The sequence below is a fragment of the Anoplopoma fimbria genome, chromosome 5 (assembly GCF_027596085.1).
Source record: "Anoplopoma fimbria isolate UVic2021 breed Golden Eagle Sablefish chromosome 5, Afim_UVic_2022, whole genome shotgun sequence".
Taxonomy (NCBI): domain Eukaryota; kingdom Metazoa; phylum Chordata; class Actinopteri; order Perciformes; family Anoplopomatidae; genus Anoplopoma; species Anoplopoma fimbria.
Genome location: NC_072453.1, coordinates 2,303,798 through 2,323,663, shown reverse-complemented (window position 1 = coordinate 2,323,663; position 19,866 = coordinate 2,303,798). Strand labels below are relative to the sequence as shown.

The 19,866-nt window shown below is 39.8% G+C and overlaps 1 protein-coding gene across 2 annotated transcripts in view; it reads left to right on the top strand.

The window, feature by feature from the left end:
• Positions 1-19,866, top strand: part of LOC129091468 (zinc transporter ZIP11-like) — a 108,711-nt gene that overhangs the window by 82,376 nt on the left and 6,469 nt on the right. For both annotated transcript variants that reach the window (XM_054599103.1, XM_054599102.1), the window contains exon 6: positions 11,625-11,789. In XM_054599103.1, the coding sequence (XP_054455078.1) occupies positions 11,625-11,789 (165 nt within the window). The remainder of the gene's footprint in view (positions 1-11,624; positions 11,790-19,866) is intronic.

Here is a 19,866-nt window from a genome sequence, read left to right as displayed (position 1 = left end):
TGTTGCTACAACAACAGAAGCAGGAGGACAAACTGACACATGCAACAACAACAAAAAAGGAAAACAAAAGTTTTTTGTTCTGTTCTGCTTCAGAGCCGTTCATACAAATGTCATGCTGTTTTGGCTGCCTGCAGAGAGGAATCTCCAAATCTTTTTCAAGGTGATGCAGCATTGTTATTATACCATAGTTGCTCGGCTTTCGTGTGACTTTTTACAATGACATGAATGCTACTGGAAGAGGCCATCAGTTAATGGATACAAAATGAGATGTTTTGAGTGAGAGATGTTTTTAATCACATTCAAGACCCTAGCTCTTGGTTGGTTATTTCAATTGACATTGCTGCAGAAAAGGATATTGTTAAAGCTACAGTTGGCAACCTTAATCAAACATTTTGCAGTATTTGCTTGAATTGTCACTATATCCTTGAAGTATGGCCTCAGTGATAATCTGTGAAAAATGTTCCTTTCCCTCTTTTTAGTGCTCCTAATTCTATTTGTAAGATCCCACTGAGCCCAAAGAAAAACAACCAATCAGAGCTGAGGTGACTCTAAGACAGTTGTCAGTCAGTAAGAAGTAAATATGCATCAAGATTCTGTTCCGTCATTGCCTTTCTCTTTTTGGGGTGCTTTTAGGATACTTTTTTACTGTTTAGCTGTAAAGTGAGAAAGTTTGTGAACTGGCGGCAATGTTGAAAACAGTCGAGCCAAATACATTGTGCAATGAAAGTAAGTCAAACTAAATATTCAGCTCAAGGGGCTTCCGCTCTTTATTCATCACATAGCCAAACAGCCGTCACATTATTCAATGTTTAATCTTACAAAGGCAAGCAAAGTCACAAAAGTCAATATTGTTCCCAAAAGGAAACGTTTCATAGTTTTGCATTTCCTGGGTCGTCCCAATTAAGTACACCTTGTATCTCAGAATAGTCAAGTTCCTCTGCTCCCTTTCTTCTGATGCTTTTTAATGCATTTATAGTTGTGAAAATCTGTATCCATCATCCATCATCACAGTGGGAGCACAGGGTGTCCTGTCAGCTCATATCTGATCTTCACACTCACTCCTTTGCTGTCACCATCTGTCTTTTATGATTTTCTCTCATGCTCTCCATGTCTATTGCAACAACTCAAACTTGTAACTCTAATTCCACCAACGGTACAACAAAAGCAACAAGACACAAAATTTAAATCCACCAACCCAATAAACAAACAAGTGCTGACCTTAATCCCACCAATTAACCAACGAACAGAAACAAAACTCACATTTTAATCCCAGCAACCAAAAATAATCACACAAACCAACCATTAACTGACCATAAGCACAACAACATGAATTATGTTCCATTTAGGTGTGCCAGTAATCCATGTTAATGGGCCCGCATACACTACACCAGACTCTGGAGCTGGCACACCTGAATGGAATGCTGCCATTATTAATGTCAGAAGCTACAACTGTCTTTGCCAAGTGAACATGTATTAGCATCTAATTAGCCTTAGCAGAATGTCCTTGCTATGGAGGATTTCCCTCATTTGTTAACTCTTGAGGGTTTTTTTCCCCTCGTGGTTTTTTAATGAGATTAGTGCCGGCAGTTATTGTGTTGTATTGCATAAATCTGACTTGGTCATGCCCACAGTGAGCCGTGACTTTAAAAAATGAGTTCATTAAATTAATTGCAAATTAAGATTGATAAAGGTGCTTTTTCAAATCCTATGTATTGGCTTGAAAGGCTACGTTATTATTGTTGAATTGAATGTTTTCAGAGTTGGGCAATGGCAGTACCATAAACTAATGAGAGATTAGGAATTTAAAACAGTAGTAAGGAACAGTAGAAATCCGCAAGCAACCATTATATCTGCATGTTTACTTTGGACACCAAGATGGAGAAAATGGAACACAAAAGGCGGGAAAAAAAACGTTTGAGTTTGGGACAATACATGACCCTAAAGTGAACAAATGACCCTTCAGAAACAGCAGGGCCCAAGCTTTGTCCAGCTGCTGTCCTCTTCAGTGGACAGATATAGGAGGGCTTTGTGTTAACAATAATTAGTAGATATTCATGCCAGGCTGAAATAATTAGTTGGCACTGGTTTATTGGCTCTGTCATTGGACAGTCAGCGAGCTTCCTTTCTCTGGTATTTTTCTGTACACGACTCTGGAGATCAGTCTGGGGTCACTTGAGTAGTTACAGTGCCGTTCACCTCCTCCTCCTTCAGTATCCCTCCTCTCTCTTTCTCCCCGATCTCTCCCCTCTCACACTGACCGTCTCTGCTCCCTGTCTCCCTTTAATTGCTTCAGCTTCTCCTGCCTTCCCCCTGTTGTGTATATTCATCTTTCTACCTCACCATCTTGCCTGTCCACATTTTGCTAACCTTCTTCTCTCAACTTTTAAACTGTGTTCAAATCCATCCGACCCTGTCTGGATGTAGTTATTTTTTTTGACTGACAGAATCTGCAGCAGCACACTCCAGGCCATGTAAAGGACCATTAGCTTCTCTACTGCTGAAAATGTCAGCAATCAGTGGCTTCAGCTGCCAGACTAACCACAATGAATGGGGGGTTGTCAAAAAACAATCACGGAGTGATTTATTGTCGCCCACATCGTCCCCAAACATTGTCCCCTATTTTTTTAAGCTAGTCTGGGCAGTGCTTCGTGTTGAGGTTATGATTTTGTTTTGCAGCAGTAAAACTTTTGACAGCACCATCTTTGAGTTTACAGAAACGGAACAGTGCGCGAGCAATGTGAACATTCCACTGGTCTGAACAATGCAGGGGAGAGGACCCAATGATGAATGACCTTAAACATGACTCTTTAGCCCTAGAGCTGCTCAGTGGCCAGCAGTAGAACACTCTGATTAAACCTGGCAGCGCCCAGGTCGCCGGCAATGGGTGGTCTGGGTTACTGGCTGAAAGTCAAAGCACATCTGTAAGAGGGCAAGTGTGCTTTCTCAGTTTTGCCAAAGTCAAATGAGCGCATATGTTGCCATGTATCAGGTATGCAGCAGGAAAAAAATGATATTACTGCCTGCATTAAGCTTTTTGTGCACTCGTGACCAAGTAGATTTACAAAGGAAACAGTTTGTCTCATATTTACTCTCACATTGTGCGAAGTTTCCCTTTCACACATGTAGCCCACAACAGGAGATTGTCTGTGTCAGACGCATTCTCAGCTACTGGAAGTACTCCGTTGGTTTGTGGCTGGGATTGGCCCCTGGGTAGAGCATGCAGGAAGCAGGACATGATGCAAAAACCTTGCGATCACATAGCTGGCTATTGGGTCATCGACAATGGAGTCTCTTGCCATTCCTTGGATTTGTCTGCCGGTTCCCTTCCCAAAATAAGTTCTTATATCTCGTGTTAGACATTGTTGTTGCCGTCTTCGTCCAAATCACCCTTATTCTTTACCCGCGGACTTTCGTTTTCTTGCTTCGTTTTTTTTTTTTTCACACTTACTGACAATTCTCCGGACAATGACCATCATCGGACATTACACAGACTTTGAACTATTTAGCTGGCAGGGTAAAGTCTGCTTAATGTCCGGTCTAACTGATTCAGACATTTAACATTCAGCTCCTAGATAAGTTCAGCGTTGCAGTGCATATGTGGGTTTATCAGAGCTTTTTTGCTTCCTGCTACATGTAGAAATGAGGCTGATGAGATCTTAATATAGAGCTTAGTGGAGCAGAGTTTGGTGATAATTCTGTTCCCCTTCCGACCCCCTTCACAATCCATAAAATCATTTGGTCCATAGTCAATATGCTAAATATTGATGAGCGCAGCTTAAACGGATCTACTGCATGTTGAGCTAGAAAGAGAGATAAGCAAACAAGCAGTTAGAATGAATAAAGAAAGACAGAGATACAAGTCATAATAATTATTATCGGAGTATTTCATCATCAGTGTCAGTGAGGAGTGGCATTGCTGAGGCAATTTAGAAAGCCACATAAATGGAGTACCAAGGTACAAAGAGTGAGATCGCTATGTGAACGGTTTAAGTGGATCTAGCACCTTTGTCACGCCGCTCACTGCTGTCAGGCAAGGTCACCTGAGCCAATCTCATTCCACTGATTCAATATTCCAGTGTTGTCAGGGAAACTGCAGCCGCCGTGAGTGGCTGGCGCGTGAGTCCAGGACTCATTTTACTGTGTATAGATGGTAATAAATCTGTAACGGTAATGCTGTTTGTTGTTTATTAGCAGAATGATGTTGCAACGGCTGCCGAGGCGGCTGTTGCTAATGAGTACCCAAGGTTATGACGGATAACAGGTGGGATTTGAGGCTGTGTTAGAGATGAGTGTTAAGTAGCCATGTGTGTTAGTGTGGGAGAGCACATACACACGTGATGCTATGCAGGGTGGCAGATAAACACCCAGTAACCATCACTTGCAGATTATTTGTTGTCTGATATAGCAAAAAGGACTAAAATGCATATAATTGTATAAATGGCTGCTTCATTTTTAGAAACAATCTGCTCTGTTCTTGTGTAATTACATAAACAACATGTTGGAGGCATGTGAACAAAGGTGGAAGCATGTTATTGTCTAAAATATCATTGTATGTTATAGCATTTAGATTTCACTCGATTGGGACTAAGAGGCCTAGCCCAAAAACACAATTACAGATCAAAAGTAAACAATTATCTTGACACTCCGAGAGCAAATAATAAATAAAATCCTCTGACAAAAAAAAAAAATCAGGTGTTTGTGGCTGGCTACCTAACTGGCTACCTGTGCGCAGTCTGCCAGTACCCCCATTGACGTTACTGGAGTTTTCCAAAAGATGCTGGCTTGACCGCTGTGACTACTAATGCTGTGTTCTAGACTCGGAGATCATACTAACAAAGTATGATGGGTAAATTGTAGTAGGAAAGAATATCTTTTGACGTGATTTGTTCTTGACACAGTATGCGTTTTAGTGACTAATGGAGTTTCTGAGAATCAGTCATACCTTCCATTATGAGATAAAACTGTAAATGATTATGAATGTCTTAGAGAGTGAGGACAAAGCTGTGTTGGTGAAGCGTGACACAGAAGAACATGATGAGGAAGAGGGGGGTTGATATATGAGGAGAAGTGATGTAAAAAAAAGCTGATGGATTTAGGGTCAGCAGGCCAGTGCCAAAAGAGAGGCATGAAAGAGTTTAACTTGGGGGTTCTGGAGGTAGAAATCACAATCAGCAGAGGAGAGGGGAGGATGGAGGTCTGAGTGTGAGGGCCGGGCTGTTGGGCAGAGATGAGAGCGAGAGAGAGAGAGGTAGAGACACTGAGTTAGAGAGCGCGTGGGTGGATGTGAAGGAGAAGTGGATGAAGATGTTGATTATAAATGTTTCTTTAAATCATTTGGTGATTTTCAGCGTCAGTGAGAATGTACGTGTGTGTATGTGCTTTATCCAAGGTCAGTGAGAGCAGTAGGTGACTTCCACTACAGAATGTTAATAATTAAGCCTTTATTAGTCCCACAATGGGGAAATTCGGTTCTCTGCATTTGACCCATCCCAGAGGAACAGTGGGCTGCAATGAAGCGCCCGGGGAGCAATTTTGGGGTTAGGTGTCTCACTCAAGGACACCTCGACATGTTGCCTGTAGAGGGGTTCGAACCACCAACCTTGTGGTTGCGGGTCAAGCGCTCTACCTCATGTGCCACAGCCGCCTAATCATCTCAATTAAGTGTTTCCACACACACGTCATTCAAAGTAACAGGCTACTCTCTTTGGAGGAGACTGAAAAAATATGCTCTAATGAGGTGTGTGCGTGCAACAGGGTGTACCTCCCGACCCATCTTCATTAAAGTGTGTCAGGGAAAGCTGCCTTCACAGGCAAATTAAATTCACCGTAAATCTAAGCTACCAACTGGGAGGCAGTGTTCACCTAAACCTCCTTATGGTAATTACTAGAAGGTTTAATGGAAATCTAAATCATGTTCTAGTTCTTTTACTTCTTCCACTGTAGCAACTGCATAACAACAACAACAGCAACACAATGTTACTACTACTACTACTACACCTGCCAACCATGTCACAGCCTAGAAAGAAGTGTACATATATACTCGAGTGCTGCTCATCTAGCAGCACTGAGCTAGCATTATAGAGCAGCCGAGGAGGAGGTCATTCATGTTTTACATCTCACATTGTTGCAAGCAAGAGCCCCTCCGTCTGTGTGCTGATGCGGTTGGCGAGTGTAGCTCTGTAGAAAGAAAATCGTTCCTTTATGATACTGCTCACATAAAGGTCTGTGGATTATCTAGAGTCACCTGGTCATGATTTCTGGAAAGAGACATTGCTGTTGAGGTTTTCAAATATATGTTTTGGGGCTTTGAGCATCACAAGCAAAGTGCCTTATAGTTCTTTTTTTAAATTACATTTGAGATAAGGCAGATATCTGTACTACTGTTATTCAGCACCAAAACGATATATACAAAATGCGATATATATTTGTTTTTGGGTTGAACTGTCCATATAAGCGAGATGGTCGCTGCAAGGTTAAAGACTGATTTCGGCTCCATATTGGTTGTCGAATGACAAAGTTTGCAATTCGGCCAAATTTATCGAAAATAGCGTACTGGCTAGTGGAACCAAACCCTAGAAAGTGGCCTTTAAAAGACCTACCGAGCAAGCTGACTAGAAGCCAACCAAACATAAAAAAGCTTTAAAAATCCATCAAATCATGGGCAGAAGGACAAACACTATAAAAATTGAAACAAATATGTGCAGCCCTTACTAACCACGTCAAGTAGATTGACCTTGAGTAGTTAAACAATGACGACCCAACATACTACACCATACACAACGTTTATGTTTGGCCTTCTGGAAAGGCTGGAAAAACAATGTTCTCTGCAGTATTGTGGGCAGTGACCATCTTTAAACATCCAAGGACACCTCCTCAGCTCCTCCAGCTCCATCTGGCCTGAACCAAAGAGCAATATCTCTTTTCGCCAAATACTCCCCCCAAAGACGGTTCAATGAACCTTAAAGGTTCCCCAAGCAAACTGCCCTTTCCCTTCATCTGCTTAAGTCTACCAAAATGAAACAACAAGTCAGACCTCTCACTGAAATACAACAGCAGGGCTTGAAAGCAGCACTGGTGATCATATAATCCCAAAGCCCAAAAAAGAGTATTCCTATACTCTTGCAAACTGCAGGGCCATCAAAGTCCTAAATAACCTGGAAAAACAATTTCAAAGAATCCTGCCAGATGCACTTCAAAGCTAAAGAGACTACAGGAGCTGTGGGGGGATGGGGAGGTGGGGGGGACAGCATCCTAAAGCTGACAGAAGATGTCCAGTGAGTCTGGTGATATTCTATAGTATTTCTTACCATAAAAGGACCAAAAAGAACCGGGAACTGCTTCTACCAAAAAGTATTACTTTTGAAGCCAAAGCTCGATATGTCATATCCGTCTATGCCATTGAGCTCCGTTGTCCAAAAGCAAATAAAACACATCAATGAGTTGTACAGGGTTTCAGTACATGTACGCCATCCTAGGCCTGTTTATACTTCCAAAAATCCAAATCCAAATGTATATTCATCCGCACGAAAAATAATCCCCCCCCCAAAAAAACGCTTAAGGACACTTTGAACAGGCTTTTGTGGCTGTGGTAATATTGACTTCCCCTAATGCAAAACATCGATATATTGATATTCAAGTCCAATGAGAGTCACTTCACCACCACTAATGACATGGGCTCAGGTTGTCTTGTCGGTCTCGCTCTATGTGGCTCCTGTGATGTCTCATTATTATGATTCAATGCATATCCAGTCTACCTTTTCATTTTTTATGCCTCCGCGCCTTCAACAGCCGTGACCAGAGGTATTATGTGTTCAGTTTGCACTTCTGTCTAAATGTCTGTACCATACTTGTGAACGCGATATCTCAGGCACAAGCGTTGACTTTGACTCAGGATGAACTGATTATTTCTTTTTTAGACATTTAACAGTTGTACAATATAATATGTAACAGTTTGGTGCTCAACCAATCTATCTGTTTGCCTTGACTATGTGCTAAAGATTATTTTTAAACTACACCACTGCCATACAGTGCCAAGTCAGTATATGCAGATCCATTCCTCACACACAACAGCATTGTTGGGCTGTTCAAATAACTGTGCTCATTTGTGCTCAAACACCTTCTCTTGCTCTTATTCCGTATTCCTCTATTTCTTTTTATTTCTACTTCTACTTTATTGTTACGCATAATTGTGTTAGCATCAGTTAAGAAAAAACAGATAAAGAAACTCACAAACACCCTCCTGGAAGGTTGGGAAAACAGTGGTGGTGAATGGATCAAAAAACACAGCACTCTTACCCAGGAGACCGTTGTTCGTGTCCAGTGTGAAACCAAAAGTAAAACATTTACTTTACACATGTTACATACCCTTACATAAGAAGTGATTTATTAACGGTAGTTACGTTGTTACTTTAGGTTCTTACTTAACGTAGTTACGTTATTATTTAAACACAAACCATGATGGTTTTTACACCCTAAACCAAATGGTTTTGTTGCCTAAACCCAACCAATCATTGCACAATACTCACCATGTGGGATTGTGGGTTTCTGCAAGCGTGATACCAGGCTGAAACGTATTTTTGGTGCGCAAACTTTAACATTAAACGTATTCAATAGTTTGCAGAAAACGTACACTTTCTCTGGTGACTGGTTTGAAATAACACACAAGATACATAAAAAAGCACTTAGTGTATGTGCACTTTGAAGTGTCATCAGTCTGATATTAATACATTTTCATACCTGACTTTTCAGCAGCTTGTCATGATTACCATAATTACCCAACTATGCATTCCACTCTAAAAACCTACAATTGAACATTTTCGATTAATGTCAAGTATGTCAATGACGTTTAATAATAAATGTGACCTTGTTTTTTTCTATGAAGAACAAGTTTAATTTGAAGAAATTAAAATTATTTTCCAGCCAAGCTAATTGCGACCCCTGATTTTTAAATAATACAGGGGTGAAAGGTCTAAATCAGTCCACTACAGTGGCCCCGTAATAATTACTACCTGTGAGAGAGGAGACTGTGTCAGAGAGGTGACGTTTGAAGTCTACATTAATTTGCTTGGCTTTAGGTAATCTTTTACATAATTATATACATTATCGGATTTAATTTAATCCAATGTACGGACACCAAGTGAAAAATGTAAATTAGCGCAAAGTTGAATCAATACATCTTTGCCAGCCATACTCCTTTTGACTTGGATTGCATTAGATGGTAAGTGTTTGAAATTTAGCTCATCATGAGAATGTACTTCATGTTTTTATCAGTATCGTACAATTATACACAGCTTGTAGCATTGTGGTGTACGCACAAGCAGCCATTTGTTATGGTTAAATACTTTGGGAAGTTCAATTGGACAGAAATGGATTCAGGGCTTTTGGCCTTTCAGAAAACACTCCGAGCAATGGTCCAGATCATTTGACCTTTTGCACGCCAGATATTTCCAATTTATAGCCGCCTACACGGCAAAACGAGACACTTGGAATGCATTAATTGAGGTCAACTTCTTGTGTTTGAGACTGCATGTGAGAGAGGTAGAAATAGGAGGAAGGATGGAGAGGGAGGAGAAAAAGAGATGGAGGCAGATGTTGATTGGAATTGACAGGTTTCAGGGAGAAGAGGTAAAGATTAAGGGAGTCTGCATTGGTACCACCGAGATGATTAAATGTGTAATTATAGTCATTTAAAAAATGCATACCTTCCGTAAAAGAAATTACAACTTTAATTAAATTTGAATAATAAAAAGGAATAAAATACTTAAACGGTCATACAATTTGCCAACAAAAAGGATTTTTGTGTGGTTTATTACCCAGCTGTAGTCTGGTGAACACAGCTGCCACCTTCTGCAGTGCACAGGAATGGGAAATGCTGGCCAATCAGAGATGGCGTTGCTTTAAGGGTGAGACAGTATTACATTTTTAGAAAGCTCTCTGCCGAAATTAAAGCACAAAAAAATAATCTTCGAGGCGCACAATGAAATGAAAGGTAGGAGATTAAAACATTTGGCAATTAATTAATTCACAAATTTGATTAGTTTTTTTGCATTGTTTAAAGTGATCAAAATCAATGCATTTATTTATGAAGTGATTATAATTAATTATTGGTAAACGTCACTTCAAGCGTTTTTTTTATTTAATGTGATGTGTGATTGGCCCACTACCCCAGCACCTACAACCTTATGTGGTGAAGTTGAGTGCAGTATAAGTAAACGTTTTGATCATTTGAAAACACTGAACAAAATCATTTTCTATGGGGAAGAGTAGGGGTGGCATTTTACACAACTGAATGCTTCCATTTACATGATGGGTATCAAATTAAGAAGAGAGGGGAAAAAAGAAGCAGAAGGGGTGTCAGTATCACTGTGAGGGTACTAGTAAATTATTTAAAAGATGCCCAACTCTAAAAGAGACGTTGAGTTTTTGGTAACCTTTCATATTGCAACATCAATTTGTCAATTCAATTGTAAATGTTTTGCATTTGGTGCAATTGCTTTTTTATTTCCTTCCTCCTAAAAAGCCAGTTATGCTTGAAAGTGTTCATGCTTTCTGGTGTACTTGGTTGGTATTTGGTTTGCCAATGGCAACAGAAGAGTATAAGACATCACTAAGTTATCTAAACCCTCCATTTATCCATTTATTTAATCATCACTGTGTCATGTCAAGCTAATTAGATTGTCTCGGGCCATTCACTTTTTTCTTCATGATGTAAACAGAGATTACAATGCTGATAATTGGATTAATAAAGAGACAACTGCAGGACTTTTTTTGTTTTATTATTTCAGATGAGAATTGTAGCTGTGTACTTCAGGCTGCATTTATAAACTTGATGACAGACTTCTTAATCAGACTTGAGGAAGCCGGCAGAGGCATCTGACTTTATCTATAACAAACCTATTTTTCTTATAAGTTACACTCTGATTTAAATATATCGTGGATAATTGAATACTGAGTGCGAAGCGTCACAGGATTTTGTCAGTGTGTTACAGGAAGTCAGATGGTTGGAAGGCAAGTGCTGCTCAACTGACAAATTTGAGGGTTTTGTTTATGATGCCTGGTGATGTTCAGACAAACATATTTAGTGTTTCAAAGAGCCGTCTTGATTAGACCCATTTTTCTAGTTTTGAGTGTCTTGGTTAGGCTTAATTGGATGCACCTCTTGACACATTTATTCTCACGTGACCTCACATCCACTTCAAAGCACCTTTTTGTCAATGCATCCAGCCGGTGAAGTTTTCTCAATGAATGCTAACGGGATGTTAAGCCAATTAATCAGTGCAATCAACCTCTTGATTACAGCTGTGAATGTTTGCTCTCAGTCTTTCCCTTGAGCTACAGTGGCCACCAAATGGCTACGCTCAAACGCAGAGTGTAGCCATTGAAGATATTCATGGTGTAACACCCAGAAAAAAAGAAACTTAAGAATGAAGAATATCAAACCTCGCAAATATTTCCAATCATTCTGCAAAGTGGCCATGATTGGTGGATTGTCTGTTTGGAAAAGTGACAATAAATCGTTGCGAGTTAACTGGCAAAATGACGTAGCATACATACTGCTGTCTGTGTATGAATGTTGATCAGTTTGCGCATTTTTCTTTTCAACATCTGCCTCCTCTGTCATGCAGGAATGGATAATGGAGACGTGTACCAAAGGAGGAGAGGACCTCATTCTGCCAGCTCAGATGGACAGGAAACAGGAAGTAAACAACAAGAAGGGGTTGGGCAGACGGCAAGCAGCTGGCGACGAATCGTTCTCCTCATCCTTGCCATCACCATCCACAACATCCCAGGTGAGAGCAAGACACAGGGCTGTCTAAAGTAGCTGCTAAGGGAAGTTGTCAATCTCACCGATTTAATTTGTTTGCTAGAACAGTTGACGTGAGTTCTTAGAATCGCCTGAGAGTTAAAGGGCCGGTGTGCAGAATCTGGCAAGTGTGCAGGAAAACTACGGTGGCCGACAAGAAAAAAACGCAAGAATCAGAGCCAGTGTTTGTTTTGTCTGTTCTGGGCTACTGTATATAAGTGGCTGTCCTGTGAGATATCTCAGAACCTGCTTGATGGATTGGGATAAACATTTGTACAGAATGAATAATTTCTCTGAATGATGTTGATGATCCTTTGTCTTTTGCTCATCAGCCTCCATGTGGTTTTGAGTAAAATGTCTCCACAACTGTTGGATGGATTGCCATGAGCTTTGCTCCACGAGTTCAAGTTTCACTCAGGAGGATTAACAATAACTGGAAGAATTAAGCGTAAAGGCTATGCCTTAGTACATCCTCACAGAGCCGCTAACAAGGTTGTAGCCTATACGTTTTGTATATTTGCACAACAGAAAGGAAATGTGAGTCATGGGTGAAAAGAAACCGGTTAATCATGTTTTTTTATAATATTCCAATAATATAATGTTCCTGCTGACCATTTGCTACTAATTTTCCCAATATTGCCAGCAGCTGATAGTTCAAAACCAGGATGACAGCGTCGTTCTTAATAGATATAAAATAATCAAGTCCTCATGTAAATACAGTAAGAAGGTCAAATAGGAATCCCGTAACCATATATACTGAACTGAAAACGTCCATTTAACTCAAATGGAGCGTTTTAGCTGAGCCACCTGAGGATGATGCATCATATAATAATAATATTAAGAAAAATAAATGTTATTTGTATAGGGCTTTAAAAGGTACTCAAAGGCACTTTATATATAAAATAATAAGATGTAAACAAGGCAGAGAGATCACATTATAACAGGAATAAACAAAACAACAACAAGAAAAAAGATACATAACTATCTACACAGGCTGAAAGCAGATTTAAATAGATGAGTTGTATGTGCATATACACTAAATCACTTCAACACAATAACTCAATGAAGGCCAAACCAATTCCATTTTCTATAGAAATACTCGCCTGAAGCTGGGCACAGCAGAGGGCCAGCTAAATCCTGCACTATTTCTTCTTTGCCAGCACAGGTTGTTTTGTTCCAAATCCAGGCTGAGATGCTCACTGAATGTCAATACCCCTTTTCTTCCTCGCTCAAAATAAGTTGTTTGAATAACTTCCTGGCAAACAGGCAGGTTTCGCTCGGAATACGTATTGCATTATTGAACGCTGCTAAGGCGTCAGCAAGCGGCCGTTCTGTCAAGTCTAATGAGCTAATTAGACTAATGACGCCTCAATCAGACATGAAAGGCGACGCCCAGGGAAGAGCAGTGTTCAATATGTAGAGTCAGTGAGGAAACAACAGCTCCGAACGAAACAGTTGAATCTGGTAGTAAAGATGATTCCATTCATGTGAGAAAAAAAAACAACAGGGGAGCAATTAACGGTGTCGACATTTCTAGGAGCTGACAACCAACGCAACACCTACTTCACACAGTAGTCAGATTGCTGCACTGCTCACACTGCACAACTTGCTGCCTTGTAATTGGGTGTTCTGAAGTCGTAGTGGTTTTCACACTATATGACTGACCAACGACGGGGGGGGTTGAACACACACAGGATCTTTAACCAGGAGGAATCCTCGATGAGGTCTCCGAACTATATTTTGTCACAAAAAACAAAACACAAAAAGAGTGAGACAGGCCTAGGGTAGTCGTGCTTGTTGATTTTGTCCTCCGGAAACATGTTCACATAATAGCCTGTTTGCACACGTCTTTAGTATTTTCCGAATGTAGAGCAGTTCACACGTAGTGTTTAAGTGCTACATGTGAATTTGCCTTGGATCTGGTCGTGCAGTGTGAACTAGTCATTAGTTAGTAAGTTAGTTAGTAAGTTTTGACTTTCATTTGACTTTAAGGTTAATGGGGACTTTTTTCTTGTCTTATTAGAAAGCTTTGGAACTTTGAACTGTTGAACTGCCGATAGATCCAGCTCAGACAGTGTATGTAAAATTAGCAAAGAATCTTTACAAGATTTAAAGCCTAACCCTGTTTCCCTTGTGTTTTTCACAATAAAGTCTTTCCTCAAATAATATCATCTCACCTATGTTGTTTCATCTCTGTAGAAAATTTCAAGTTTCACTGGAGTCGCCGTAATGTCTTATTTTGCACTGCGTTACCGTTGCTTTGGCTTGGTTTTCACAATGGAGCCTAACTGACTTTCTACATTCTTGCTTTGAAATGTAAAATACTGTCCTTACAATACAAAGTGCGAACCACTAAATCACAATCCTCATGAGACAGATTTGTCTTATTAGTGCTTATTATGCAGACCACTGAATGAATATATCATATGTTTGCAGCCAACATAAAGTAGAGGAGCTTGAGTAAGTTTAGAGTTTCAATTATTTTCAACTTTTCTTACAAATATTAAAAGCTGATGACAAAAAATGATTTAAAGTCAGTGATAAATGTATACATATACAATTTTCATGAACGTCATTTGAAGAACATGGTACATTTTGTACAGCGCTGTAAATATGCAACCCATTATGTATTGTTATTGCTGCAGTTTTGAGGAAATGACTGCATCTTTTACTACGCTACATTCACCTGATGGTTGATTAAATGTCGAAACATTCAATGCGCCACGAGCAGAGCATTGAACTATGCCAATTATCAATTTCACACATCAAAGTGTAGCCTTCATGATGAAGACAAAATGCAGTTTCACTAGTTTGAATTATTTTACACCATACACTAGACTGACTTCTGTTTGTTCTATGAGTAACAGAAACATCATGTTCATAGAGTGGGGTGATTATTTGCTACAGGAAGTTTGGATGAAAAGCAAATTATGGACACATGTTGCGTGTAGGAGTAGAATAAATGGTGGTGGTATATATAGCATAATATATATATTTTAAAGTGAAAGGCCAGTTCATTACTGAGTAGAACTGTTTACTGGGTGCTGCATACACTTAAAATCTCATAAATGTAACATGTACATGCAAAACGTGCTCCTATACAAACATACTTACACAGAAATCCATGTTTAGGAAGATCTAATCAGACAAACATTCACATGCATGCATTCGCACAGACGCACTCTGAACACATTAAGTTGTTATTGATCAAGTGTTTTGGGTATGAAAAGGTCTGATAAGTCTAAAAACTCAGTTAGCAGTTTGATTTAAAGGGCCAGTTTGAAGGAAGTGGCGGCCTCTAGCGGTGAGGTTGCAGTTTGCAACCAACTGAAACTCGTAGAGGCTCTGTGAACAGAGCCCGCTCGGCTGATGTGTAGTTGTAACAATTTTCAGGTGATAATACACTAAACAAAACATACTTATTAATTATTATATACCATTTCTGCCAAAAGATCCTCCCAAATGCTTCACACTGTACCTTTAAGAGAATATGCTCTTTATCCTCATTTTATGTGTCAATTTGCAGCCAAGAATTCCAGTGAAAGGGATCAGTTTGGCTTCTTTGAAGTGTTTCTTTACCCATTAGTCATGTAATTTAACATCAGCGAGAAACACTGAGGACCTTGAATTATTCCTCTTAGTGGCTCCACTCTGTAATGACCCCATTTAGTGATTCAGGCTGATGAAAGGGGTCTATTTTACATGAAAGGCATGGTTCGGCTTTAATACTGATACGGAAAGTATGTTATTGGTGCTGCCATTAAGACAGTGCCTTTTCCCCAGGGCGTGTTAAGTGCGCTTATTTTTTGACACCCTTCTGTCCCAGTGTGAATATAAGCCCATCACCCTGGCAGTGTTAATGCATTGTTCCTTTCCTTTTTGAACAACACAACCAGCTGCTGGATAGCAACGTCCCGATCTTCAAAAAGGCTCTTAACTCTGCTGAGACATAGTCAAAAGTTCGGATGATGGTCCATCAGACTGAGCAGGAGATTGATCGCTGGCATTTCTTCCCACCATTAGTATTTGATCCCTGTTAGTGTGATGGATGGAGCGAGGTGCTCTGAGCAGAATAAGAGAGAGACACTAATGTCATAGTTTAACCGGTTATTTAGACACGCGAGAAGCCAAGTGTTGAAGGGAGACTGTAATAAGCCTATTTTTTGTCTATTATATTCTTGTTTTTCAGCAAGGTCATTTTCATGGAATTAGGAATTTTATTAAATTGGATAAAAAGCCAATCACATAATTTCATTAAATTAAGCTTGTTGCTGTAAATAATACTTATCGCAGACTTTAAGTACAAAGTATCAAATATACCAAAACAAACATTAATAGAGTTGTAAGAATATGTCAATTGGTTCCCAACGAATGTATTAGTTTGTTTTCTTTGTAGTTTAATGCCGTGTTCACACCAAAGCGAAGCGAATTTTTCCCGCGTTTAGTTTACATGTAAAGTTAATGCACAGACGCGAATATACACGAGTAGACGCGAACTCGAGCCTGGCGGCGCGAATGAGGCGAAATCGCTTCATTCGCCTCATTTGCGCGAGTTGAAATATTTCAAGTCCGGCGGAAAATTCGCGTGACGCTGTGTTGCGAAAGCCAATCAGCGTTGAGATTCTCCTCCTGTCACTCTGTCATCAATCAGCCAATCAGCGTTGAGCTTCTCCTCCTGTCACTCTGTCATCAATCAGCCAATCAGCGTTGAGCTTCTCCTCCTGTCACTCTGTCATCAATCAGCCAATCAGCGTTGAGCTTCTCCTCCTGTCACTCTGTCATCGATCCGAGCTCCTTTCAGAAAACAAGCTTTTTAAAAGGGATGTCCTTGTTGTCCGGCAGAGAGAACTAACAAAACATGAATTCTGACTTTTTACAAACCACCATCATTATGTTGTTATTTCGGCGTCCCTTTTTGTACATTTATTGCAATTAAATCACAGTAAAAAAATATATTTTCGGTCCATACAGCTGTAGTAAACGAGCCGACGTGTGGCTTGCTGGATTCAGTGAATACGGATTAATGTTATGAACTAGACAAGACGGCGTTTAGTTTCCCTGGATATCTGGGACTGCCACAACAAGTATGAAGCAGAAATAGTAGTTATTTCTTCCATGGTTGATGGCGGAAATAAATAGCTGAGTTTGACAGTTGGAGATAAGCCCCTCCCCTCTCCCTCTCCGAATAAGCACAAATGCGAATATTCGCTTCGCTTTTGGTGTGAACGCAGCATAAGACTTAAGTCAAGCTAAAATGATTAGTCGATTGATGGTGAGTCAATAAAAATGAAAAAATCAGCCAGTTATAAAGCAAATCATGTACATCATTCTCATGTCCTAGCTTCTCTCCTCTGAGGATTAGCTGCTTATATCTGTCATATACAAAAGTAAACTGAACTCTTTTGGGATTTTGATCTATTGTTAAAAAAAAGTTACTATTTCAAGACATCACATTTTGCTCTGAGAGTTTTCTAGCAATGTTACTTTTCTATTTATTAAAAAAAAAAAGATCAATTAATGAAATAATCAACATGTTGATTGATACTTTGAAGAATTAAACTGTTAATTCACGCCGTAAACCATGACTAACCACTTCTACTAGCAAACCTGGAAGTAATAACATTTGTAGGACCAGAACGAAAAAATAAAGAGTGGTTGCTAATAAGGGCCGGGTTAAAAATAAAGCTTCGGGGTTCTACTGCTATAGCTTGCGTGATAAATTCAGCATAGTGTGCATTTCCATCGCACTACCTCAGCATAACAAAATTCATGTCATATATTAATCTACTAATCTGAGTTTCTAGTTTTCTCACTATTAGCTACTGTTAGTGAAACTCAACACTTTCTTTAGACATTTTAAATTCAAAGCCTATCAGAAAAGAAAGGCCTTTCGAAAACACTTGCACACAAAGTGTTGCATTCCAATATTGGTGTCAGAACAGTAAGAAACGTTTCTGTTACAAAGAGACACTCAGAGCAGCAGAGTATTGAGTATGACATGACTGTGACATGTGTGAATTGATTGAGTGCTGAATCGTGCCAGTAGTTTTTCCAAAGTGCTGACAAACCGACGGAGCCGAGGACAACAGGTAAACATGGAGGAAGTTATTCATTTGCAAAACCGGCAAAAAGTGTCAGCAGCAAAGTTAAACACGTGGTCAGAAAACGGGCAGGCTTCCACTTAAATAAAATAAACTTTTAAAAGCGGAAAATTAGGAATAAAGGCTTTCTCTTATATAAACCTGTTATTTATAAAGCACATTCTCTCTCCAATGTTTAAAATACGGCTGTTTGGTCAGTGTTCCTGAGCCACAAATTATGTAAGTACACCTCTAGTGTCAGTTTGGGACATGTCAATTTATGCTAGTTACGTACATAGTGTCTTTTCAAAATAAACTTCAGTCTTAAAGTTAGGAAGTTAAGTTTAACCAGTAATACCGCTTGGTTAGGTTTAAGAAAAGAGCACGTTTGACGTTAACTTGATCGATTAATGACTCACGCCAATGTGAACTGAACAAGCTGCGTTATTTGACTCATTGGGAGGGAGAACGGGTGATAAATACAGGCCTGAAGTCCTATTAGAGTATTAAAAATATGCAAAGTCTTTTAGAGCAAATTTAACATTACATAAGATTTTCTATCAGGTTTTAAGCAGAAGTGTAGGATAATTTGGGTCATGTAAATATCTTATCACTAAGTGAGGAGTAAACACCAATTGGATTTCTTTGCTAGATGTATTTTATGATCCAGGTTTTTTTGCATTTTTTATTTAAAAATGACACGTCGGGAGGATTAAAAAGCTTTGGCGTAAAGAGCGAGGAAAGGATACTTTGATCTGCTTTAAAAAAGAAACGTCTTGACACAAAACAGATTGAAAAAGAAGAGTAAAATTAACTCAACCTTGCAGTTCTGCGGCAGAGTAAAAAAAAGGAGCGGGAGCTGAGAGAAAGGAGGCGCAGTGATGGAAGGATCAGTGGAAAAAGGAGTGTAGACGAGTGAGGGGACGAGATTAAAGGAAAGTGGTGGTGATGGAAATGAGTGGCTGCTGCTGACAATGGGCTGTCAGCAGCAGTATCCTCAGACTTTCATAAAAGAGCATACAACATTAAGCAGGAATGTGATAGGATCAGCCGACGGGCAGACACCGGCACACACACACACACACACACACACACACACACACACACACACACACACACACACACACACACACACACACACACACACACACATACAAACCAAAAAACTGAAATACAGAAAGACATACAGGTGATCATATTAACAAAACTCTCATTTCTGGAATCATCTCAAACCAGTCTCCACTGCTCGCAAGTTTATTTAGACTTTTAATGCATGTGCTTTTTAAAAACCCTCTGACACAATTCATGACTTAATGGTTATTGTTTTGAATAACCCAAGCACATACCGTCCATAATACAGTTGGGTAAAATATCAGTGGAAAAACCAACATAAAGTGTCTCAGTAAGGTGTTGGTGCCACCACAAGCTTTCAACAGCTTCAACCTTCCTTGGCATAGATTCTCTGGAACTCTAATGGAGGGGTGAACACCATTCTTCTGAAATATATACCCTCATTGTTGGATGACGGTGGTTGAGAGTGCTGCCTAACATGATCTGGTGACTGTGAAGGTCGTAGCATGGGATTCACATCATTTTCATTCTCATGAAACCATTTAGGGACCCATTGTCGGCCTTTGGATGGGGAAAGGAATAATAAAGGAGGTCACTCAGAGCTACCACCATGCTAGCAGCTCTGTGAATGGTCTCTCTCTTAATGCTGAAGGCAGCAAGCTAACATGCTCACAAGGACAAACCTATGTGTTTACCAGGTAATGTTTAGCATGTTGCCCTATGCTAATGAGTACTAAATGGGGTTGACGTTGCTAGACGAGAAGTCGGGATCACAAAAGTAAATACAATTCCTCCTGGCGGGAACATGAGTGTCTGTACTAAATTTGAAGGCAATCCATCCAATGCTGTAGTTGCTGAGAAGGTTCACAAATGTCAACCTCAATGTAGCACTGGTAGTTGTTATGTAGATGT